Source organism: Sceloporus occidentalis, unplaced genomic scaffold, assembly GCF_023333645.1.
Source record: "Sceloporus occidentalis isolate IW3139 unplaced genomic scaffold, rSceOcc1.0.p SCAF_48, whole genome shotgun sequence".
Lineage (NCBI taxonomy): Eukaryota > Metazoa > Chordata > Lepidosauria > Squamata > Phrynosomatidae > Sceloporus > Sceloporus occidentalis.
In genome coordinates this window covers 3,766,631-3,791,796 of record NW_028317028.1, presented here as the reverse complement: position 1 = coordinate 3,791,796, position 25,166 = coordinate 3,766,631, and the positions used below count along the sequence as shown (strand labels likewise).

Sequence of the window (25,166 nt, the reverse complement as noted above, 5' to 3'; positions counted from 1 at the left end):
CCAGTCTCTTAACACCAGCAGTCCCTCTAGAAGATATATACATATTCTATTATATATATATATATATATATATATACTATGTGTATATACTATGTGTATATACTATATATATATATATATATATATTCATATTGATACTGATGTGAAAATAACTCTAATTGTGTTGTTGCACTTTGACCATACACAATACAGTAAAATACTGTATAGTATGCTAAATAAGTATTAGTAGATCTGTCATTGTATTCTTTCCTCCTATGAATTTTTGTCACATGACAATTAAATGCTCCCAGGAAAAAAAAATATAAATAAGGCAAAGTTTTACACACTAAAAGATGTCTGGGAGAGGTTTGGATATCCAGCAGTGTCTAAAAATGATATTTTAATGTTGTATTGATGTACATGTTCCTATGGAGTGACCTCCTAATCACCAGTATTACCATTGTTTTGCACACAGTGGCTGTGTTTTCACTAGTATATGTGATCATCTCTTACTGGGAGGATGCACCACTGCCGTGCACACATGTATCATCACAGGGCTGTGGGAGTCTTTAATGGGTTAAACACGTTTAGCATTATAGGAGTAGTCCTGTAGTGTAGATAAGACAGCTCATTTTGACTGTAAATGCATTTTTCATAAGCTCAGAAAGTTACATTATTGCGCATTGAATTCCAGTTTGCAGCTCCGGTTTATTGCCTGGATAATATTACACCGCTGTGTCACCACAATGTCTACTCCTCAAAATGCATTTGCTGAGGACGGAGAAACACATTTTGGCAAACAATCACCCGGCATGTCTTAAAATATTGTGTTCCGCATTACAGTAAAATACGTAGTTACCAGAACAGTTACCAGAGCCAGACTGCTGTTTTTTTCAACATGATATATATATATATATATATATATATATATATCTAACAGATGAGATTTCACTTGTCTTCTTGATAATGATGGCTGTGATATACAATCCCAACACAAAACCACATTAATAATGTGGCTGCATGTTTCCCCACTTGCTATGATCTCAGTAGCGCTTCTATTTCTGTGACCTCGGAGGGAGCTTTATGGAGGGGAGGGGACCGTCCTTTAATGTCTCATAAGTCATTTTCTAAAAAAAAAACAAAAACAAAAAAAAAAAAACACAGTAGGCTAGGTTTCCACTTGGTTTTTTTTTTGCTAAAAACGCCCATAAAAACGCCAATAGCGCCACCTGGCGTTTTTTTGTGAAAAAACGCTGCAGCCAGATGTTAGCTGTTCTTCAATAGGAAATCGCACAATGCCATATCCACTTGGCGTTTTTCTGTTTGGCGTTTTTTCAGTCCTCTTTGGCGTTTTTCTGCTTTTTTGGGCTCTGTGGCAGTTTTTCAAAATCGCAGCATGTTCACACTCTGGCGTTTTTTGCAAGGAAATCTTGGCGTTTTTCTCCAATAGAAGTCTATGGGAGAGAAAAAACGCCATGAAAAAGCCATGTGGGTTTTATGCCTTGGCGTTTTTTATGGCTTTTTTCCACAGTTACAATGCAGAGGATGGACCCAGTATCTGTGTGTCCTACGAGAAATAGGCTGGAAACAAACAGTTTCACACAAAACAAAGTTCATATTGAATTCTACACCATTTGGAACAAACATGCCATTACAAACAAACCAACTGGATCCTGCGTGCCAAAAGCAACAGCAAACAATTTGCACCATCATTTGGGGCCAATCTTCCTAGAGGAGCAGACATTCGGAATAAAGCAAACCACAGAAAAGAGACAGAAGGGTCCGCCGGGGCGTTTAAGTAGAACTCTACCAAGTAAATGACATCAGGGGGCAGATACTTGCCATTTATCCTAATCCCTTTTAGCTGGGTGAAACTTCTAACTTGTAAAGGCTGGAAAAACTGCCTAAGGTCAAAAAAAGCAATTTCCACAGAAAGGCTAAAACGCCAGAAAAAACTCCAGAAAAAAACGCCAAAACGCAGGAAAATGCAGTGGCAGTTTTCTTGGCGTTTTTCATCAAGAAAAAAAACGCAGGACAAAAACCCAAGTGGAAACCTAGCCTACAAGAGAGCTCTGGGGTCGCCTTTCGTTCTTTAATTAGGTATTTGGTTTCTGATGTCACATATGGAGCTCTCTTTGCACAGTTTCTTTTGTTATGGTTCTAGATGAAGAACACTGTTTTTGCTAGAATTTAACATGTAAGTAGTTAATCTATAAGAACGAGTTTATTGTTTCCATAAAAAACGAAACACCATGTGTGCCGATGGTGAAGCGTATTAATATCGTGGCCTGGTTCTGTGACGTTCATCTTAGTGCCAACTGCGTTATATTACCCATACCTTGTTACAGAATGCAATGTACTGGGTGGTGTATGTGACAATGGCTGCTGTTATTAAAGTCATATTCGAACATATACAAAAAACAAAATTCTGTCTGCGCTTCTCACCCTAATAAAGTTGGCAGCAAATATATAAACATAATATAAATGAGAGGTTTTGGTTATATTCGAACATATTGACTGCGGAATGCCTTATTGTATGTAGAACTTTTCGAGTTGACCTATTTATTTAACTCCCGTTTTGATTTTATTGACAGTGTAGTCGAAACCTGGATTTCTATGGCAATACTTTCCCCTTATTGTCTTCGCAAACATTGAGTGAAAACCACCATGGCCACCACTAACCTAGAGATGCAGCTGCACAGCGCCCAGAAGAACCTTCTCTTTTTACAGCAGGAACATGCCAACACACTCAAAGGCCTGCACACTGAGATCCGACGACTACAACAGCATTGTACAGGTCCGAGGCACAACTTTTTATATATATACATACATATATATATATATATATATATATATACCATAACGTATTACGTGTACTCGTAATGTTAAAATATTTCCCCGCCAAGTCAGTTCCCCATGGGTCTCCAACATTGAAGATTTTCTATATTTTTCCACCCCAAGTACGTACCAAGCTTCAGAGTAATTCCGAAGGATCAACACGTGTAAAAAGGTGCATTTGTATGGAGGATTGAATTTCATTTCAGGATTGTATGTAATGGAGGATTGAATTTCAAAACCAAATATAGGTATTAGTTGAATAATCATGTTCAGCAAAGAGAATAGGACGTCATCTAGTATAGGCCAGCGTTCAGTATGAGCCATCACTTCACCAGTATTAACTTTTTTTTTCCTCTCGCAGATCTGACATATGAGCTGATGCTAAAAAGTTCTGACCCAACAGGTAAGACAAGGAAAATACACCCTTCACACATAATGCAAACTGAATGGTTTCAAAGACAACTGTATCTGCTTATCGTGAGCGCTCCATACTGGGACTTTTATGAAAATAGGTTGGTCTTTGTACGTCAAATTGCATCTTTTAATGGAGTGTTTATAATTATTTTAAAAGTTTCCCAGCTGCTGATAAAATTCTTGGCCATACTACCAGCTGACCATTACCAGTTACATAGGCAAGTTTTGGGGACACCACAATCCGATATCTGATAATGCTCTTAAATTACTGGTTTGTCCTGAGCACATAACGTTACACAGAATACACCCGTGTCTGTAGGATCGCTTTGCTTTGCTAAAAAGATTAAGTGGAGAAGTAGAAACTGTCAAATGTAAAATGCTATGCAGTGTCCAGATAATGTATTTAAATCTCCTTGCAAATGTTTGCAGCTCCATGCAGCGTACTTTTTACTAGTGTAATCTTGGTTCATATACTGAAAAGCACAAGAAAGTCTTTCTCCGTCTAGGTAGACAAAGCCTGTTCCGTGCTTTTTGAAGCTGGGAGAACAAAGACATGATGGATAGTGTGCCAGCATACCACTGACTGGCCTTCTTAATTAGACACACTGCTGTCTTTATACTAAAAGTAATTTATTATGTTACCTGCATTCCTTGAACTCTTTGATAGAGCCCATTCAGATTGTTGAGCAATATGTCACACAGGCCAAGATGCCCCTTTTCGTGGATCTAAATTCAAAGCATAAGTTGTCCTCCATAATGGAGAGTGCCTTGGCTGACGAGTTCTCCTAATCTGTGTTACCCTACATGTTTAATTACCCGTAGTGATTCTTAAAGCCACCCAGCTAGGAGTTAATACACTTAAAATGAATTGCAAGTGAGCTGAGATAAATGAAACATTGCATCTCAGCAACATAGCTGTGCATTATGAAGGGCAAATGCCTTTGCATAATGCGTAGTCAAATATGTGGGGTGCATTATGCATTGTACATGGCCAACTTGGCCCTTCTCAAAAAAGGTTGGTCTTTCACGACCAACTGCAAATCACCTACAATCCTCAGGTAACTGAATAAAGCTCTATGTCCTTTTCACAGATATTTAATTTTAGTATAATGCAAATAGGTTGAAGGTGGATTATTTTATGAATACTGCCTTGTTGCCTTAATTACATATTACCACCAATGGGAACACAAAGGGTAGCAGTACATGTAGCTACAGCATCCTTTTCTGGATGCAGCTTATTGTCCAACACCTGGGGAAATTTTCAAGAAGTTCATGTACTAGTAATAGTGCTTTACTGAGGTGGATCTGGTCCCCCCTCGTATCTGAGAAGCAAAGATAAGCAAATAATGTCTAATTTCTGTATAATAACTTCATTGATCGTGTAGCAATTCTAATATTGTAATCTGGTAAAATAAGGCTTTGGAGCATCTCTAGCTTTTTCTAGAGTGTCACTAATTCAGAAGTGTGCTTTGTATAGATATACTTATAAGTGGTAGATCTGCTATTCCAAATAAGCAACATAGTGGCACACTCCACACTTTAAAAGCAAAACCAGAATCCCTTTAGCAAATAAGAGCCATTTGGAGCAATGGAAGACTGACTGCAATGCGTACATATACATCCTAGACACATTGAATACGAGGACGATTAATGGTCTACTAGCTGCAGAGCATATGCAAAGCGCTGCATCTACACTTGTCCTCTGCACATTTTAGTCATTGATTTTACAGGCTGAGCATAAAACTTGCATGTAGTCCTGTTCCTGTGTTTATTGACGGACTCTGAGCTGACAAACTGATCTAGCATAAATACCAAAATTGAACATGATGAGAAAAATGACCTTCTCATATTGATTTTGAAGCTATTAGAGCACTCAGGCACACATGGTTCTTTCATTGTGTGATGTGAAAATATTGCATTTAATATGCAGAAAAGGGAATGAGGTTATGTTTTATATTTTACATTTTATTGTTCATGTTTTTATTTTTAATTAGCTCAAACATTTATATGCTGCTAGAGTGATACTATTATATTAGTTTGTGAGAATACATGTGAAATATAACATATTCTTCGAATCTGCAGCATTTGAGTCACAAACCTGAAAGAAGAGGGTTAGGGGAACATATGCACCTTGTCTTCTAGTAGGTTAAGATGATCATCTCCAAGTCTCCTTTATATTACTACCTTCTGCGTACCTTTCTTCCACAATCTAATTCTGGCTTAGAAATTGTTAGGGACTGCGTTTTTTTTGGTACCACAATCCCAGCGTTTCCTCCCGATGTCCCCCTTTTATTAACAGCTCAGAACATTGTTATGAGTGTATGATAGTGTCCTACAGCCCTAAGCTTACATAAACGTGCATGTAATCAGCAGAAAATGTGTTTATTAAACCCCATAAAAATTTATATTATAATACAATACATCAAAAAGTGTGCGTGTGCATATATAAAATATATATATCTATATAAGTATATAACATATACATACACATATAAACACACACACACACGTATATGTGTAAAAAGCTTTCAGAGCTGTGATTCACAGTTGGTAGTTGGATATTATTAGTGATAAATGTTATTCTTTTACTGGAATATACCATGTACCATACAACTCCGAACAGCTAAGACTACCACATTTTATCTCACTTTTAGGAAGTGGTATCTCTAGAAGTGATGAACTGAGGATGAAGTGCGAACATCTGGAAGCTCAGCTGAAAAATAAAGAAACCGAGAACGATGAATTGTTGAAGGAGTTGGAGCAGAAAACCGCAATGATTATGGTGCTTGAAAATACAATCAAAGAAAGGGAAAAGAAATATCTGGAGGAACTGAAAGTTAAAAGCCATAAGCTCAACATGCTTTCCAGTGAACTGGAGCAGAGAGCCAGCACCATTGCATATCTGACATCACAGCTCCATGCCACTAAGAAAAAGCTGCTAACTTCAAGTGGGACACCGGAGGTGGCTCCACCTGGGAGTCCAGTGATGTCTAATTACAAGCCATCTCCTCCCAAAGATAAGCTGCCTGATACCCCGAGGAGAAGAATGAAAAAGAGTCTCTCCACCCCCCTCAACGCTGACTTTGCTGAGGTTTACAGGCTTGGGGCAGATGGCAGAAAGATAGTGCTTCGTGAGCCTGTGGACGCCATGCCTGACCCAACGCCATTTTTATTGGCCAGACAGTCTGTGGATGCACAGATTATCAAAGAGAGACCCCTCGTGATTCCGCCCATACGCTCTGACTCCAGCAGCCCAGCCAAAGAGAAGAAACAGAAGGCTCACATTGGCGTAGCTCATCGCATTCCTCACGCGACTGCAGTCCAAAGTCAGCATGTACCTCGGCCAGAGGTAGAAACACTCGCAGTGGATCAGGTTAATGGAAGCAAAGTAGTTAGGAAGCACTCAGGAACGGACAGAACTATTTAAACATAAAAAAAGCCCCACCATGCTCCAACTTTGAAATATCTTGCTTATACACCGTGTGACCAGATAGGTTATTAATGCAAATCTTAGATTTTGGTTTTATATTTACTGTTACTCTTTTTTAGTGTTAGGAGGATATGCTAACCTCTGGCACTCAATGGCTTAGATTCCCCTGCATGCCAAATATAAACAGATTATCTGCTGCTCAATTAAAAAGTGATGTCATAGAAACCAAAATGACTCAAATACTAGGCTATGGTGTTATAAGCCTGTATTCTGCTTGCTACCAGCCTTCTTTCTCATAACCGTATGCTGACAGAAGCACAGGCCTGCAGCATTACCCTATCTAATGTAATAGCACTCAAGGCAGACAGCAGTAATTAGAATCTGGCAGGTTGAAACACTGTGTGTGTGTGCTTTTCAACACTTACATATGTACCGCTAAAGAACTAATTTCCACACTATATGTAAACAAAGCCTTTTCTTCTGGCAGCACATTAAATAATGCTAATGTATGTATTTGTGTCTGATGGACTGTATAAGATGACTATACTCTCACCGAATTAGTAATTATTATGGTAGTGAGTTTGCAGAATGTACCACGGAGGTGACTGTGAGATTCGGTGCAGGGTTTTTAAGATAACCTTTAACAAACATTTATATATTTATTAGAAGTTCTAAGGTAAAACAATATATGCGACTATATATACCATTCAGGTGATTTTGTTCCAGTTTAGGGTCTTAGAGAAGATACCACTTAACATAGAAACATAGGATTTGACGGCAGATCTATTTTTCCTTAAGTAAAGGATTCAATCACCTATCAGTCCATGGTCTGCTCCCATAGTGAGGATAGGTTTATTCCATGCATGTTTAAATTCCCTCATTGTGTTAGCCTCCCCAACTTCTGCTGGGAGACTTTTTAATTCATCTGCTACTCAGTTGGTAAAGTAGCATTTCCTTACATCTGAACCTCTGACCTTCTAGTTTTACAGACATACCCCCTCTCCAGGAGGTCAATCATCATTTTTTTTAGCCCCCTGCAAACACATGGGGGTACTCAACTCCCTGGTATGCATTTGCCACTTTCCCTACCCCCTGGATATGAGATTGCTGGGAATGTTTCCGGCCTGCCAAAGTCCATTCACCCTGTACTCATCATCAGCCAGCTCCAGCACCACCATGCTTGAGCATTCCAGGGAACCTAGCGGGACCCCCCACCCCCACCATGCATGGAAAATGCTCCCACTGAGTTCAATGGGAGTCGTTTCCTGCCAAAACATGTCCACAGATGGCATTGGGAAAGCTTTATTCTATATTATTTTTTGGTATACTTGCTGAAACTTCCCCTTTAACATCAGAGAAACAAATCATGTTTGTTAGGTCATCACTAGCATCCAGAAAGCTGTAAAGATCATGAACATAATATACACACAGATTGTTGTGCAGCAGAAGGAATGTTGACAGTTTAATGTTTTATTTAGCTCTTCGGCTCTTATATTTTAAAATATATAAACATTAAGCAAGTATATATATGTATATATATATATATATATGAATTATATTGCACAGGTCTCATATGTTTTAACAGTGTTAGCGCAGCACTTCAGTCGGAATTCAGAGTGAGGCAGACACCCTGCAGCACCCAGTGGGAACTGTGCTTCTTAGTAGATAGATCAGCTTCAAACACCAAACCAACTCCCATGGCGTTCCTCCTCATGGATGTGGTATAAACGGGGGTCTTGAACGTGTTCTGTAATAAGCAACAATCTAGTCTGTTATTCATGCGTTCTCTATTTTTTCAAAAAAATCACATTTAGAATTTTTTAGTTATAGTGACTTTCTAAAAGGCAAGGCAGCCCTTGATTCCCTTAATTAACTAGTTTACTTTAAACTCAACGCACCAGCTACCAAGGATCCTGTCAAATAGAGACACCAACCCCTGCCTAGTTCATATTTGTGTTAACCAACGATCAATTTTATATAAACCATAATTTAGGAACAGGTTTAGTGCCTTAAGCCTTAAGCCGCCCGCCTGCCTGCCAGCCTGCCAGCCTTAAGCCCCCCCCGACCAGCCTTAAGCCCACCCACCCGACCAGCCTTAAGCCCCCCCCGACCAGCCTTAAGCCCACCCACCCGACCAGCCTTAAGCCCCCCCCGACCAGCCTTAAGCCCACCCACCCGACCAGCCTTAAGCCCCCCCCGACCAGCCTTAAGCCCCCCACCCGACCAGCCTTAAGCCCCCTTGACTGACTGCCACCTGACTTGTGTTTCTGGCCTCTGGACATAATTACCTTTGGTGAATACGTACTGAAGCACATTTAAAAACATGGGCTACTTATCTTTATGGCCGCTAGCATGGCAGATCGAGTACCAGGAAATCTGCACAGCTACATGAGTCACAACCAGTATACGTTAATGGGTTTAAGTGCAGCCAGTTCTTAAGAACAATTGTTTCCTTACCTGTAGCTTGAGACGATGAGCTTCTATTGGGATGACCTTCAATACAGGTAACTCCACCACAAGTACTTTGGGTTGGCTTTTAATTAAACACGAGTTCTCAATATCCCAATCCGCTCCTTCCAGGTACAGGCCAGAAATAAAGCATCCTACAGGGGGCAACAAGGCAAGCCTGGAATCAGCTGGGTAATACGATGCCTTAATATTGCTATGTTATTGTATCATATACTATGCAGATGTCATTGCTACAGAAATAGTATAACAAGTTTTTGTATAAATTGGAATGGCCAATAAATTAGGCCTAAGATGTCTTGCTGGAGGCTTTCACTTGGGGTGGTCCCAATAGCCCCCACTATTACCATCGCTAAATCAGCAGGTTTATATGCTGTAACAACAAAAAATGGCAATTTTGCATCAAACCATTTCACAAGCATGATTACCTGGAGGGACCTACTGCAACAGCCCCTTAGGCCTCCTCAACAGTCAGGACTAAAGGTCTGCTATATAGCTGTTGGTACAGATCAGTACAGTGTGGCAAGCAGCTTCACAGACCCCCACTGCACTATACCACCAGCAGGTGTGAGTGGGCTGGGGGTCCCAATTGGGCCGCTCTATGACCACAGATGGCCCTGACAATGTCTACTGGATTTTTACAAATTAATATGGATGATCAAGTTCACTGTATAGTATATATACAATAAAGTAAAACTGATAATGGAAAAGTAACCACGCTAGTTTAGTATGACTGTCAGAGAAAGCATTGACCAGCATTACTTCAAGTTAATGGATCCTCCAACAAATGCAACTAACCTTGTCCAGGCCTTTCAGTTACTTCATCAGCTGCCCTAAATGTGGTTACTTGGGTGTACAGTGTGGAGCGGTCAAGGGGCCAACCATTCTTCCTGCAGGTGGCTTGTACAAGAGCAGTCAGGTAGGACTCCGGGATATGAAGCCCTGACAGCCACATGACATTTGGCTCTCCGTCTTTCACCTAAAAAAAAAACAAAAAAAAAACATAAAGCCTCTTTCATCTCATTTCCACTATTCTGAACACATAATGCAGTATAGGCATATTACCCATGATGTATACTGATTAAACCGCCTCCTGAAGTGGATCATCCAATTTCCCAAAGACTTGAGTGTATCGGGGGCCAGTCTCCTCCATATGTTTGGAATCTGTCCGTTGAACAGTGCTCTGGCCACTTCATCCAATTCACTGCTCATCCCAACTTCACCAGCCAATGCCTGTGCACATTAGAACACGACACTTAAGTGCGTGTAACTTATTGATGATTGGACGACGGCCAAAAATTATCATTGCTAATTAACTTTGCGGGTATATCGACATTATAAATGTTCGTTTTTCACGCAAAGACTGTAATTGTAAAATTTGTTAGGTGACAAACTATCACATTTACAGTCTTCTAGCAAAATGTAGACCAACCTTTTTCGATAATACGGGGTACAATTTAAAGACTCATATAGGTCCCTCTGTTTAAATATGTATACTAAGGCTGCACCGTGCTGTTCTGTGCTTTGAACCAAGAACTAATATTCTCAAATAGGAACATGCAGAGCAGATCGATAATTCTGATCCTTTATGCGGCAATACTGGGAAAATTGCATTAAAAACTGTTATCATATCTACATTTAATATCAATACCCAGAGTATGCACTTTCTTAATCAGTGTAACTGTTTTGGAGGAATTTAGTTTAAAATTAAGGGTGTATTGCACCACAGAAAGGCTGAGATCTCTAGTAAATTGTGACCTCCACATTAATTAGATTCCTCCTCCTTCCTAAGACTTGCTATGGGATGCGAGATCCAGCAACCACCGAAGAGAGAAGTAACAAAACAACTTCGGAACAGAATAAAGTGGGTTTCTAATATACACAACTGTACTACTCACCCTCTGCAGTTCAGCCAGAGATCTAGACATGCGGATGATGAGCTTGTTAAATCTTTCCAGTTCCTGAAGTAGCACCACCGTGGTCGGTGAGATGTCCAAACCAAAATTCTTTCTGATTTGGTCTATATCGAATATTTGGGGTAACTTGTTCTCTATGTCCTTAGCCACCTGCCCGATGTACTCATCTCGACTGATACCGGTCCCAGACTCGCCTGAACAGATAGCAGGAATATAATGTCATAAGATACTTTCTAGACTTTTTCATCTAGGAGTTGCATTGACAAACATAAAGAAGCCATATAGTCTACCATTAAAGATTTGATCAGCGGCATCTACACACATACTGTTGTCACCATTTCTAGTCCATGAAGCTGAGTAATAGCCTGTGTTTTAACAGCCGTTTTACTGCTATTCAGTCTTATACCGTTCCCGCCTCAGATACCTGTTTGAGGCTGCAGCTCCAGAAGGTGGGACCACATATCTCGAGCTGCCTGCGTATAGTATCCAATCTCAGCATTTGAGTGAAGACCAAAAACTTCAGGAGTGTTTGCAAGTGGAAGGGATTCTATTGCCTCTGTAATACAGTAATATAATATTTGGTTGTGCAATATGACAGCAGATGAGAACAATTCAGCGCTTCTAGTCTGACCATTTTTCCTGATGTAAGACTCAGACCTGAATCAGCCTTTGGTCTTGATTTGGATCCAAGATAGCTTTATCCCTAACTCGTGCATGTTTAACTTCAGTTTTAGACTATAGTTTCTGGTTCCAACATTTCTCCTCTGAAATAAACCTCCATCCTGTACTTTGGGGTACGCAGCATGCGCAGGCTAATTACCATGTGTACTGTAGCATAAATGAAGATGGGACACATTATTGCCCCCTCAAATTTTGGCAAACAAAATATCCTAAAACACATGATAGAATATGGATGTTCCTTTACCAACAAAATCATCCTTTGTAGTCCCATTTGGAATTTTATAATCAACTTCCTCGTTTTTATAGAAATGAAACAGTTGAAATGAGTCAAATATAAAGTCGCCCAGATATTCATCCATGTAGGTGGTAAGAATGCGCCGATCAAAGCTGTCAATGGCACGACCTCCATACATAACCTGCAAGCATACACAACAAGAGTTCAGCCGGTAATAAATCAAATAAAATGTAATATTCATCTGAACTCTGTGATCATAAAAACTTGTGGATCTCTACATTATGCTCTACGAATATGTGGACCCAATAAGTTATCACAGATGTTTAAAGAATTGGGACCAACATGGGAAAACCTGTTAGTCAAAAAAGGCATCATTGATGTATGGTAGAGAGTTACCCCCGACCTCCATTGGTACCACACCTGCAGGAAGGCTTCCATTCACCCAAAAGCTATGAAAGCTGTTCTTGCTTTACAACTTTTTTCCGGAAAAGTGAAAATATTCTTGGATTTTTTTTTGCGGTTACTGAAAACAGGTGTAAATGCAAGTCTTTCGTAAGAGCAAAGTGGAGTAAAGCAAATTTTCGAAAAGCTATTTAATTACTTCTAAACTAAAAATACTGAGCTGCACAAGCTACCACTGCCTGAAAAAGCATTATAAAAAATTCTGTATTTTAGATCGTTTTAGATAATAGATGTTTACCTCTCCTATTAAATACTTCAAGCTTCCCCATGGTATCTTTGTATCATTTTGCTGAAATGCTTTGGTCAAATATGTGTTTAGTATTTCCATGCAGACCTGCAAAACAGAACAGTTATAAGATAAGCCATAATTAGAATGCAAGGTGGAACAACATTTCAATGTGAACTGAGCATTCTGACTGAGGACTACTAGTCAACTAAAAAGTCACTAGTCACAGGTGAAAGTTATTATGATTTGGCTCCAACACGACAACAGAGGGTTGCCATGTTTCATTTTTGAAGCATTTTTTTTATCTGGACTTAAAGTGAAAATAAATAAATAACCAGAACAAACCTGAAAATCGGATTCATTAAAATCGTAAGGTACATTCCAGCCAATTTTGCCAAATTTCCTTCTTTCTTGCACCACTGCATGGAAAAATGCCAGCACATATACCAGAGATTTGAAGGCAGGGTGCGGACAGGCATCCAGCGCCTCGTGTGTTATCTTGAAGTATGTTGCCCTCATGTTTAGCTTCAACCCATTAGGAGGCTCTGTAACAACCTACAAGATGTACAAAGGAACGATTATTATCACTACCATCCTGCAAGACATCACTTTTTTTTTTTGAACAGGACAATTCCCTTCCCCTATTTTGTGAGAGGTCACAAAAGTACAACAAACACAGGATTTTTTTGACCGTAAGTGGCTATGGTGTTAACATGTTGAGTGGATCCTGATCCCACATTTTAGTGCCTTGCATGCCATAATGATAGGGAGGAAAATGGTGGAGCTCCAAGATCTTCATCACCAAAAAAACAGTTTTCTAGATGCGGGATAGTTCTAATAAACTCTTGTTAACCATTTTTTATTTTACTTTTTCTATTATTACACTCTTGTGTGTGTATCTATATATATATATATATATATATATATATATATATATATATATATTTGCATCATAAAGCAGACATTACCAAGTGATATCATTGTATGTGCAGGTGACACAAGTCATGAAATACCGCACTCTGAATGTACCTTCAGGGATTTCTGAAGTATTCCAATAGGGAAGTCCTTGGTGGGATCTGTAGTAAGCCACAGACGGAAGTCTGGATGCGGTTTCTTTATCATCTCCAAGGCCTTTTCCAAATCTTTTAACCACTTTACCAAGAGGTGGCAGTTCTGTAACATCAGCCACTGCCCACGAGCAACTGCTGTCTCCAAAAGCTGGAGAGCTACCTGCATATTCAAGAGACATATATGTCAGATACTTTTACAAATGAATAAAACATTGTGGCTATATATGAAACATTTATGTCTGGAAAAAATAGAAAGGTGTCATAAGGCAAAATGTTTTTATAATATGTCAATTACCTTTTCCTGACCTTGTCCCATGGCAAGGAATTTGAGTCTGTTGCCTCCAAATCCAGACCTCTCAGCCAACTTCATGAGGTCACTAGCGGGGTCAGAGCCTGGGCTCAGGATAAAGACAATTGGTGAAGTTGGAACACTTTGTTCAAATATAGCTTCAAAGCTTATGACTGGAGGCTGCACGTACCTGAAGGAAGCAATGATACAAAAGTGTGTTTTTATAACAAGGCATTTCATCTCTGCCTTTCTTTAACATCTATATTTGTAGTCGAAGTAAAAATCATCCTCTAACATGGCTTATTCTTTAGAATGTAATATGGGTGAAGGCTCTTTCAGTACACGGAATATGGTTGCCAACTTTACACTAACCAAATAGCAAAATAATTATCTCAGACATGTAATCAATTCTAAATAGAGATTCCTAGCCACTAGTCTCGTATATGCAGCACAGCTCCCAAAATACTTTATTGTGATGGGTATGGGTATGGTCATGGCTCCAAGATGAGTGTTCCAGGAAACGTAATTGAATGACAGGAGGAGTTTCCTGTCAAATAGCAAACCACATGTCTAACATGTTCAGTAATTGGCTTTTAATGTTATAGCACACACAGTAGAACACATCTTATTTGATTTTTAGCCTGTTCTCACATTTTGTGTAATAACATTGTGCATGGCCTATGCAGTGCTCCCTTAGATTATTTTGTCAACTATTGTCTTTTTTTTTCTGGATTTAACTATCCTTTATGCCCTCTTTGGTGTTCACAAATTTACAGAACAAATTCTGCCTCCATGGATCTTTATGAGCCTGCAGCTAAGACAGACACTAACAGATCTGAATTATGCTCTGGTCTGTTCTTGTTTTTGTTCAGTATGATGGAATGATGATCAATAATGCTTAGTTAAATATTTTCATAATTAGTCAGATAAAAATAACATTAGCTATTCTTCAAATACTGTTCTAATGCCAATCTGCTGGAGCTTCTCAAGGCCAAGCCAATTTTACAATGGCTTTGCCTTCACTTAGACATCTGATGAACTCATGGCTATAGCAGAAAGACGAATGCCTCTTTCTACCAGAGCTCTGCTAACTGAATGAATAGATGACTTACTTCTCTCCCATGGTAACTGTGATATAGTCTGTGACAGCTCTGTAAACACGATCTACCCGAAAGCAGCGCAGAAGAACCAGTTTTTGGAAGCTGGAAAGCTTGTTGTAGCTAAGAGGGAATGGGTATTGTTCCAACGTGTCCAGGTCATACCACTTTGAAAAAGAAAACACTTTGTGTCACATATTTTGGATCAAAATGATGCATTAATTCTCCTTGGCACACATGTATTTCTGGAATTTTCTTTCATTGTTTTTACTTATCTTCTAATCTAATCTAATAATCCACTATTCTGTTTTCCCATATCCAATATTTAAATTTATACCCATAGCTTATATTTAATATATTTATAAGCTCTATTTTGGACCTCTTTAGTGAAAAAAATAAAGGACAAAGCATGGTAGGAAGATTTCTTCAGATAACATTTTATCTGACGAGACATCTGAAGTGACAAAAGTTATATTTACCATACAAAGAAAAGGAGGGAAAATGACTGTAGGCGCGTTGGTTACAAATTTCTATGTAACTTAATTACTATGCTACACTCTTTTCCCATGTTGGATTAAAACCTTAGCATTGGAAGTGATAACTGCCTGCTTTAGTAATAAAAAAAGAGCTGTCAATGTAGATGACAAGGTAAGTATTCAATTTTGTAACACTATTCTTTTATTATTTGAAAGATGTTTTGTTGCGTCACTCACAGCTTTCCAGTCAGACTCATGCTTCTCTACATCATCAGGAAGAGACCCAAACAGCAGTGGGAACAATTCAGAAAGACGTATGATATCTTCCCAACCTTGATCCGACAGCCAAGAACAAGGTTTCTTCCTTTTGCTTTTCTCCAAGGAAATATTGCCTTAAAAAATATAACATATATGCTTTTACTTGAAATTGCTCCAACCCTAGTATTGCAGCAGACTGGACGCCCAAGTTGGGTTTGCAGGATCCAGTCCAGAACTTGTGAAGCCTGCATCAGGCACAGGTGCTGGAACCTGACAATCAGAGAGACTGTTGTGCTTGCAGGGCAAGAAGAGGCCCTTAAGAAGATCCCCCTAGCCCAATGCGCATGGATTACTGTGTGTGCTGTCTGGGGTTGGGGGCTTCCAAAGCCTGGCTTAGTTGGGTCTGGAGGGAAGTCAGTGAGTAGTTGAGCTGGCCAGCAAAGTATAGTCAGAGAGGGCTCAAATGGGAGCTAGGCTTTATTCTTACGATTTTGCTTTGGGGATATTTTGTGTTTTGTGCACTAGCAAATAGATCAAAAGTTTGCTCTAAATCAGTGTTCATGAGCTTTATTGCCCTAGAGGACCGTACTTATGGCCCTCATACTAACATACATGCATGATGTAGTAGCCCACTGACTGAGAAATAATAACACCAGCACCAAACTTTTTGAAAAATGCCACACTTTTTTCATACATTATAGGCGAGGACATACATCCTACCATACAAACAAAAGCATTCATGTCACTCCTGAAGACTGCGATAAAAAACGATCAATAATGCTGGAAAATATTAGACTTGAGCTACTTACAAATGTTCTTTTTAATTAGAGTTTAGGCTTTTTAGGTTATTGCTTGATCTTCACATACACATTGCTAGTAATCGTTAACTGCTGTAAATACCTTTTAAGAAAAAGTCAAGCTCTTCCTGCGGCACTCTGCCATCTGCTTGCTCAATCTTTATAGTCATATTGAAGGAAAACAACAATTTGTGTTTTTCAAATAAACCTGCAAACAAAATAATGAGATGATACTAATCAGCATGCAAATCATTAACACTGCAAATGATTATATTGTAACACAGAAAAATCCCTTCAATATTATTGCTGCCAGTAAGTAAACTATTGGGTTTTTTTTAGTGTGTATTTTCATGTTAATCAAATCTGAAAACATTTGGAATAATCTTATTTAAACATGGTTTTATAGAAACGGCCATTACCTGTACAGCCATAGTTATACACGTTGAACGTCAAAGTATCCATGATGTTCTTCAATCTTTTGGCCAAAATGCCATCAGGCAAAGATTTTCGCAGAGAGAAATCGAACACAGCCAAAAACGATGACAATGAATACTGATACATTGAGTTGACCAACGCCATCTCCGACAGGACAAAGAACAGAATAGCACCGCGTTTAGCGGCCGGCCTGTAACCATCCCGTAACTTGTCAATGTCAACTGCTGTCTTCTCTGCTAGTTTCAGTTTCTCAGAGACCTGATGCAATACAACATTTTGTTAGTATGATTACAAACCATTCTTTTTATTGAGTCTTCTACTCAGATATATAGGCTATTACTTGTTTTAATCCATGTTTAGTGTCCAGGCAAAATTAATGTGTACCAATGTACATTAAAAAAATCAAGAGGAAAAAAAATTGGGGACTAGACCGGCCCTTTTGAAGGACAGTAATAAGCACATCCTAAACAAAGCAAACTTAGCCAAACCTCCCCTGATAATAAAAATATTCCAGGCCTTTATATCTTGTGTTGTTATACCCATATACCTATACATATATATAGTGTTACCTCGGTAGCCTTGGACTTTGTTTCCTCCAGAGTTTGAACCAGTTCCACATTATCCAGCATGTTACCAGTAGACGTTGCAAGTTCTCGCAGCAAAGAATCCTCCAAGTCTTTTAACAGCTTTTTATTTTCACTGGTTTCTTGAATGAGGTGTTCTCTTTGCTCTTCTAACTCCCTTCTCTCAAAACCTACAATTACGCTCAGCAACTGATCTTCCAAGCCTTTCAGAGTAACTGGGACCAAAAATTGAGATGTGTGAGAATGGGATTTCATGGCCGAGAGGTGTTAATTAATACTAGCAGGTATCTGTCAGATGTCCATTAATAAATGTGCAATATACACAAAGTTTGTAACTTTAACCACATTCCAGAGTCACTTACAGAACGAAAAGGATGTAAAGGATGTAAAGGATGATCTAGTCTATTCTAAGTGGTCTGCAAGAGGTCCATACGAGTGGTGAAAAGGAGAAGCAACATAAATAGAAATTGGTTCTTACCTGTGTAATTGATGACCATGGCTTTACCAAACACTGAAGGCGAATACTTGGGGTTTGCTAGTTTAGTGTTTAGATACAATCTGAAGTTTGGGTCATAATCAACTTCCTTGTCTCCCAGAATGATAAATTGCCGGCCTTGAGCACCCTTGATATTCTTCTCTAGCACATTATCAATGACGGGATCAATATACTCATCTACATCTTGAAATAGGAATGGGAAACCATACTTTATAGCCATTTCTAGTTGTTTTAGGAAATCTAGGTCGTTAAATGAGGATATCTGAAATATACCAAAAAACACTACTTAGTGACTAAATGAGACACAGCACATTCCTCATTTAACAAACATGTTTTTTCTTTTTAAATTACATTAACAGACACCATAAACCATAAAACATATCATAGAGCATTTTTGTGGACATCTGCAGAATGAAATATATGAATAGCGGTCTGTCATATTAACTACTCAGATTGTTTTACAGCTATTCATTTTTAACATATAATGGTGCGTGATTTACAGAACAAAAATATATAATACATATTATTCAAAGAATAATATGTATTATATATTATTCAAATAATCTTACTATGTCTTGTTTGGGGGAATGTGAGAAGGAGATATGACAGAAACATATGTATACATAAGGAGCTTAAACATAGTACAATAACTAAAAAGAGTTGCTCGCTTGGACAAGAAGCAATAGCATAAAATGAAAGGCATAGATATGAAGTTGGAAATTATTTTTACATAGGGTAAATTGCTCTTCTCTGCAGTCTGCTAGTGTCCGTATTGTTTTATAAATTTGCATAATGAATGTCATGCTGGACTGATAGGATGATATACCCATTAGGTTATTCAAGAATACCTTGAGGTTATTCTTTTCCTCTTTCCTCTTGATCCAGTTTAATGCTTGCTGCTGAGGGTCTATACACAGGGGGAAACGGCTAGCACGGGTTGTTAGTATACCATTCTGAATTGAGAGTTCATCAGGGGGTAATCCTTCTGAGCCCCACCTGCAAAAAAGATTCTCATATTTGGTACATTTGGGATATGATAGATTAAATCAGTCAATGTGATGAGCATGACCCAAAACTGTTTTTATGGGCGCTGATCATTTTCATTTACCTGCTTATTTCTACATCATCAGTGAGAAGACTCTCTACCCGGAATGGTTGGCTAAGCGGAATCTCTCGGTCTTGTATGTCCTGCTGCCATTCAGTGTATACCATCTCTTTACGGAATTCCCAGTTAAAGGCACCTTCATAGCTCAGGAAAGCAGAGCACAGCAAGCAGTCTCCAAGTAGTTTTACTCTTCGCTCCTTTAACTCTTCTAAATCATTTGTCCATCTGGAGGATATAAACAAGATGTGAACTGTGTGTATCTATCACTTGTTGTTAGGGTCTCTAGCTGGTGTTCATTGAGCTTAAGATGTTAATTAGATTCTTTGCATGCTAGAAAAGCTATTTTCCTTTTTTTTTATAATTACATAAACTAGAAAAATCTCTTTGCAGTAAAAAAGTACAAAGTTCTATGCATCTTTGAAATGTATTTATTTACAGAACTGAGTAAAAATAGTCAAAACAACAATAAGCAGGATAAAAGAAAAATAACCATTAAGTGATTTCATTAGATGAGTTTGTTTGTCAAACTTGCCTTATGTTCTCAGATCCCAGACCAGAGATGAGTTTGTCCGCAGCGATCAGTCTGCGTTCCATAATTTCAGCCTCGTCTTGCAGTTTTTGCTTCTCTGTAATCGCAGACTCATACTTTTCACCCAATATCTTCAGCTCACTCTGTATGACGGCTAATTCTGCCTGGATCTTTTCCAGGTCACGCTTGCTCATGTAATAGTTACGCTCTAGTTTTGCCACCTGTTTTGTAAGAAAAATGGCCAGCAGTCAAATCGTATTTAAGTGATGTTTCTCAATGCATGTGTTTCTTGAAGAGAACTTTTTCAGAAAGCAGCCATACTCTTACTCCAGGACCCATTATCCCAAAGAAGTTTGTTATACCGTTAGACCAACACCCATAGAGGAAAAAATAGAGCCCCTTCAGATGTAATTAAATGAATTTGGTAGAAGATGACCACTTTGTCCAGATTATCTGACCGTTTTATATTTTGATTTATGCTTCCCAAGCTTATATAAATATATTCTCTATGTTGCAGGAATTTGAAATCCGACAATATTTTCATGAGTATTACTAAATGTTTTCTATGTCCTGTTTTTCTTTCTCTTCTATTATTTCCCTACTTTTTTAATAAAAATTTCTAAAAATTAATTGTATTTCATTTTAGAATGTGGATAACATTGAAAAAGGGGCAACTAAGGTTATTTCTTGTTGCTTCCTACTACTTACCTTTTCCCTTTTTGGTTTGATCTCTTTAGCAACATCACAATAACCCATCACAGCTTCCACAAATTTCAGCATCCCTAAGCCTGCCTTACTTATGCCTTCCATGTCTTCAAATGTTGTGTTCAGATTTCTCAGGAAGCCTATGAGGTTAAGAACAGTTATTGTTTCACAAGCTAAGATATATATATATATATATATATATATATATATATATATATATATATATATATACATACATACACACATATATATACACACACACATACATACAGCTGTATTAGCAGGAGACAAATACCTATAGGTTAGGGGGATATGCATATCTTTTTTTACTTAAGGACCTAAATATACATTTAAATATAGCTCTGCCTTTCAAGTAATTTTGTAAAACCTATATTTCTATAATTATAATATTATAATTATTGTGTGTATGTATTTTAAACTTTGTCTTTGGCATGTTACCTCGTACTGTTTTGACTTGGTTCGGGGAAATTGAATCAAAATCCATCTCCATGAGAGATTTTAGGAAATTGGGATCTGACATCATTCCCTTTGCACTTTTCCAGCTGATCTCTTTGTACCCCCTCATCACCAAGATACACTCGCACACAGACTGGACTTGCTTGGGAGGCTTGGCAAACGTCCTTTAGGGGAAAAAAGTATCAATTTCAATAAAGAGATTACATCGGCACGGGTTCACTGCATACTAGATCACTGCAAACTGGAGCAAACCATGTTGTGAATATGACACAAACATGACAAATTTATAATTTGTAAAACAACTGTAAAGAAAAGACTTGCATAGATAGGGCCACACGGTATACTTTACAATGCTCTTACAGGCAAGTCAGTACACACCATGACCCTGATCGACACTGGGAAGAAGAGACACTCACATTGAAACAACACAACTCCCCAAATCATGTACACCTTCACATTTCTCAGACAAAAGTACTTACAGCCTCCTTTGAAAAGCATAAAGTAAGAGAAAGACCTTATTCCACTTGACCAAAAGTAAGTGATAATGTTTTTCACCATATGTATATATTCTATAGGTTCCATTATTTGAGACAAGTGGACAGTTAAATCATAGAGGAGGCCAAAACCAATGGAGAAAACAATTACTTAAAGAATGCAACAAAGCCCAGATACACCATTATAGTGTACAGGAGAACCAGTGATGGAATTCACACCAGAAACCTTCTTCGTAAATCCTGTGTTACCTAATCTCAGTGACGTCTGACTTGTCCAGCTTTTGAAGTTCCAACTTGGCAGCCTCCAGTATTGGCAAAGCTTCTGTCAGGGCACTCTCAGCCTCCCGCTTCTCTACCGCGATGACTTTGTTTTGCTCTTCTATTTCTGCGGCCTTCTCTTCAGCAAGCTTCCTTTTTTCCTCAGCTGTGAAAAAAATTACAGTGACTCAATAATATAGACCAAATTAGGTGATTTATGTCGACTAAAATCAATTCACACTACTACTAATTGGTGTTTTACCCCACTACCTACACCAGTTTTACTCCTTAGAACAGTGTTAGTCAAATATTTGTACGAGAGCCATACTTATTATTAAGCAGTCAGGGAAGAGATAATAATATTTAATCCTGTATAGAATACTAGAAAATGATCCAGCCTGTAAAATTATGGGAGCCATAAATTCTTAAAACAAAAAAAAGATGCAATTATTCTGACCCATAACAGAACCAGTAAAAAGTACACGCAAACAAAATAACACAACATGGCAGATTAAGATTACTCTCATAACTGTGATACAGAATAACAATGCCTGTACAGTGCGACATATAAAACTGAGCTATATGTAAAGGAATGCCCCAGGTGCTGGGAAACTGCCCAAAATTGTTACAAATTTGGTTTTGTTAAATGTCTATAGAATTAAAGGTTTTTTCAATGATGCCAATTTAACCCCTTCAATCCCCTATAGACGTACCGGGACGTCCAAAAAACGCCTATTAAGAAACCCCTATGGACGTACCGGTACGTGCAAGCCTTTCTTGCAGCGTCAGGGACACATCCCTGCCGCTGCACGGGAGACCAGGCTGTCGTTTGACTGAAGGGATTGAAGGGGTTAAAAATTGAATAAACCGTCCCAAATTCTGAACGGAAAAACTGCAGACGTTCTTTTGGCATATTTCTAAGCGGGCTGACTTTGGTATTTTCTCTAACAAGACTACGGTAGGTTTTTTTCAGCATATATATATTTTTTGTGGTCCTGGACATTGTGCAGTGGATCGCTTCAGATCCACTTTCAGGATTTAAGCAAGAAGACTTAGGCGGGACACATCAACATGAGCAAGTGACAAAAATCATTCTTCATAAACTCTGTGCTGCAATACTCATTCTAATCTTCTTTACAAATTAAATATTAAAGTGATATGTCTTTATGAAGAATATATACCTAACCCATCCCTCATTCTCTGAGGGACTCCTTAGACCAATGACCGCCCTAGGGAGCTTCTTAACCTGTTTATATGGTAGTTCCAAATTTGATAGGAACTCTCTGAAATGTTCAAGCTTCAACTGTAATTCACAGTTCTAATTGTAAGTCCTGTATATCACTGATCGTCTATCTTACATTTTTACTATGAAATTAATACAATGTTAGCAAACATTTGCTAAAACAAGTGAGGTGTGTAAGAAAGGAAATTATGTGTACATTGATCATTTGAGATGGTATGGCTCAAGGAGCACAGGCTTTGCATCTCAGAGAACGTCATTGTTCCGCTCACCTATTGCAGTATTGACTGAAATCTCCTCCAACAAGGCTTCACAGGCTGAGGACTTCTCTGCTAAAACCACCTTCTGTTCAGCCAACTTTACATTGAGCTCAGCCAACTGCACGGTGGCTTCCTTCAGCTTGTCCAGACCACCTTCCAGCCTCTTGCACTGTGCTAGAATAACCAAGAATAAGGAAGTTCACCAGATGCTGCCTATGTATCTATACACAGAACACTGAAATAGATGTCTATAGTGTATTTTTATTAGATAGTAGGAGATTCATTGCTCATAATATAGACTAAGGATTATGGGAGTTGTAGTTCCTATACATCTGAGAGGTACTGTTGGCTTTTTAGGTTTGCAAAGAACTGAAATTTGAGGGAATAAAGATAATTACTGCATACAGTATAGACTTCCAGATATCATGAGCATGAATAACCTCGTTTACCGAAAAAGACTTCGGTGTGAAAATGTTCTGGCAATATCTCACCGTTAGCTGTCAAAACTTCATATAACATTTTACAATTGTATCGCAATAGTTACAGTTTTAGTTTACAGTAATTGTCTGTAAATAGATTAGTATGCACTAATTCATCCCCGAGTTCCCATTTTACCAAGGTTAAACTGGTTCTTTTCTTCTAACAGTTTTGAGTAGGTGTTGATGAAGTCCAGATAATTCTTAGGGGTGACGTAGTTACTGCGCCTTAGCTTCTGCTGAAATTTCTTGCTAAACTTTCCAACGGAATCGTGTACCATAACCACATGGCCAATTACTGGCTCCAAGTGCACAGGAGGGATCATTTCATTCTCTCCTAAGATTTCAAGAGAAAAAAGAACATAAAAGCTTTACAAGCTACTCACATTTAAAGTTCAAGTTGTGCTTAACACATGGTGCCATGTTTGTCACAATTTGTCAAAGTACCTCCGCATAAAAGGTCTATAAACATATTTGCATACACCAAAGTGGTTTAACTCACCTAAAAATGATTTGGCAACTGCATACAAAGCTTGTGGTGGCCAAGGCAGAAACCAATCTATCCCAGTGTTATTTACCAAACCTTTTAAATAAACAATGCATTAAAACAAAAATAAAAATTATCAGATTATATTCATTTTTAGCCATATAATAAATTATAGATCTAGAAACTTATGATTTATCAATTACAAACATTATAACCAACCTAAGGCAACTGAATTTTAAAACCACACATTCTAAATTAGCCAATATGGCTAATGACATGTCAATAAAAGACTTCCTATGAAGCAAAACCAACCTCCATCAGTTCATGCACCCTGAGTTAATGTAAAGTATCTACAGCGAATACATTAGGAAGATAAAGACATGATTTGTGAGAATTACAAATTAACATAATAGAATCCAGCTTCCCTTTACCTGGGAAATTTCTGCATCTCGTCCTCAAGGTGTCACCTACTGGAGACATTCCAAGAACAATGTGTAGATTATTGGCACTCTTGTTTACAAAGAATTGCCAAATACTTTCTTTAGCTGGGCCGACCCCACATTTAGCAGCTTCATCCCGGATCTGGCCCAGAATCGATTCCTTCTCATCATCAGGGAAAAGAGCTGGAACCATCCCTGTAAAATACGACGACATTTAATATATATTTTCGTGAGTATAATTAGGTTTAACACTGACAAATTTCTCACTACGTAACACAGCTGTATCTTAAACTTGATCATTCATGGGTTCGAAATCAGTAAGTATATTTCAGTTTTGTCCGAAACGTTGACCTTCATTAAGTATCTTCATATTTTTGTTGTTTTTTTATTATTTAAATGTTCTCATTGTATTGTGTTGATGCAATGCTACTATTTTGTATATTAAGCTAAATGATACCGTTTGTTAGTAGTTAATAGTTACAATTTGATCTCTGGATCTATTTTAGATGGATTGTTAAAACACAATGTTTATTGAGGGAGGATATG

At 38.3% G+C, this 25,166-nt stretch overlaps 2 protein-coding genes across 2 annotated transcripts in view; one reads left to right on the top strand and one right to left on the bottom strand.

Annotated features, from left to right (window-relative positions):
* The first annotated feature begins 2,646 nt into the window (after positions 1-2,646).
* Positions 2,647-6,658, top strand: LOC149289138 (coiled-coil domain-containing protein 92-like). The gene is made up of 3 exons (XM_089491104.1): positions 2,647-2,776; positions 3,179-3,220; positions 5,886-6,658. The coding sequence occupies exons 1-3, from the start codon at positions 2,647-2,649 to the stop codon at positions 6,656-6,658; spliced, it is 945 nt and encodes a 314-aa protein (XP_089347230.1).
* A 1,603-nt stretch (positions 6,659-8,261) lies between these two features.
* The window catches only part of LOC149289137 (dynein axonemal heavy chain 10-like), a 60,270-nt gene continuing 43,365 nt past the window's right edge, over positions 8,262-25,166 (bottom strand). The window contains exons 55-81 of the mRNA XM_089491034.1: positions 24,612-24,815; positions 24,196-24,276; positions 23,833-24,030; positions 23,230-23,391; positions 21,709-21,883; positions 20,948-21,129; positions 20,492-20,628; positions 19,787-20,004; positions 19,258-19,479; positions 18,998-19,145; positions 18,132-18,411; positions 17,639-17,868; positions 17,054-17,327; positions 16,738-16,842; positions 15,817-15,971; positions 15,119-15,270; positions 14,013-14,196; positions 13,677-13,877; positions 12,993-13,202; positions 12,660-12,755; positions 11,969-12,140; positions 11,468-11,599; positions 11,026-11,237; positions 10,193-10,360; positions 9,926-10,106; positions 9,119-9,264; positions 8,262-8,408 (exon numbers count right to left, since the gene is read on the bottom strand). Coding sequence (XP_089347160.1) covers positions 8,262-8,408; positions 9,119-9,264; positions 9,926-10,106; positions 10,193-10,360; positions 11,026-11,237; positions 11,468-11,599; positions 11,969-12,140; positions 12,660-12,755; positions 12,993-13,202; positions 13,677-13,877; positions 14,013-14,196; positions 15,119-15,270; positions 15,817-15,971; positions 16,738-16,842; positions 17,054-17,327; positions 17,639-17,868; positions 18,132-18,411; positions 18,998-19,145; positions 19,258-19,479; positions 19,787-20,004; positions 20,492-20,628; positions 20,948-21,129; positions 21,709-21,883; positions 23,230-23,391; positions 23,833-24,030; positions 24,196-24,276; positions 24,612-24,815 — 4,772 coding nt within the window. The remainder of the gene's footprint in view (positions 8,409-9,118; positions 9,265-9,925; positions 10,107-10,192; positions 10,361-11,025; positions 11,238-11,467; positions 11,600-11,968; positions 12,141-12,659; positions 12,756-12,992; positions 13,203-13,676; positions 13,878-14,012; positions 14,197-15,118; positions 15,271-15,816; positions 15,972-16,737; positions 16,843-17,053; positions 17,328-17,638; positions 17,869-18,131; positions 18,412-18,997; positions 19,146-19,257; positions 19,480-19,786; positions 20,005-20,491; positions 20,629-20,947; positions 21,130-21,708; positions 21,884-23,229; positions 23,392-23,832; positions 24,031-24,195; positions 24,277-24,611; positions 24,816-25,166) is intronic.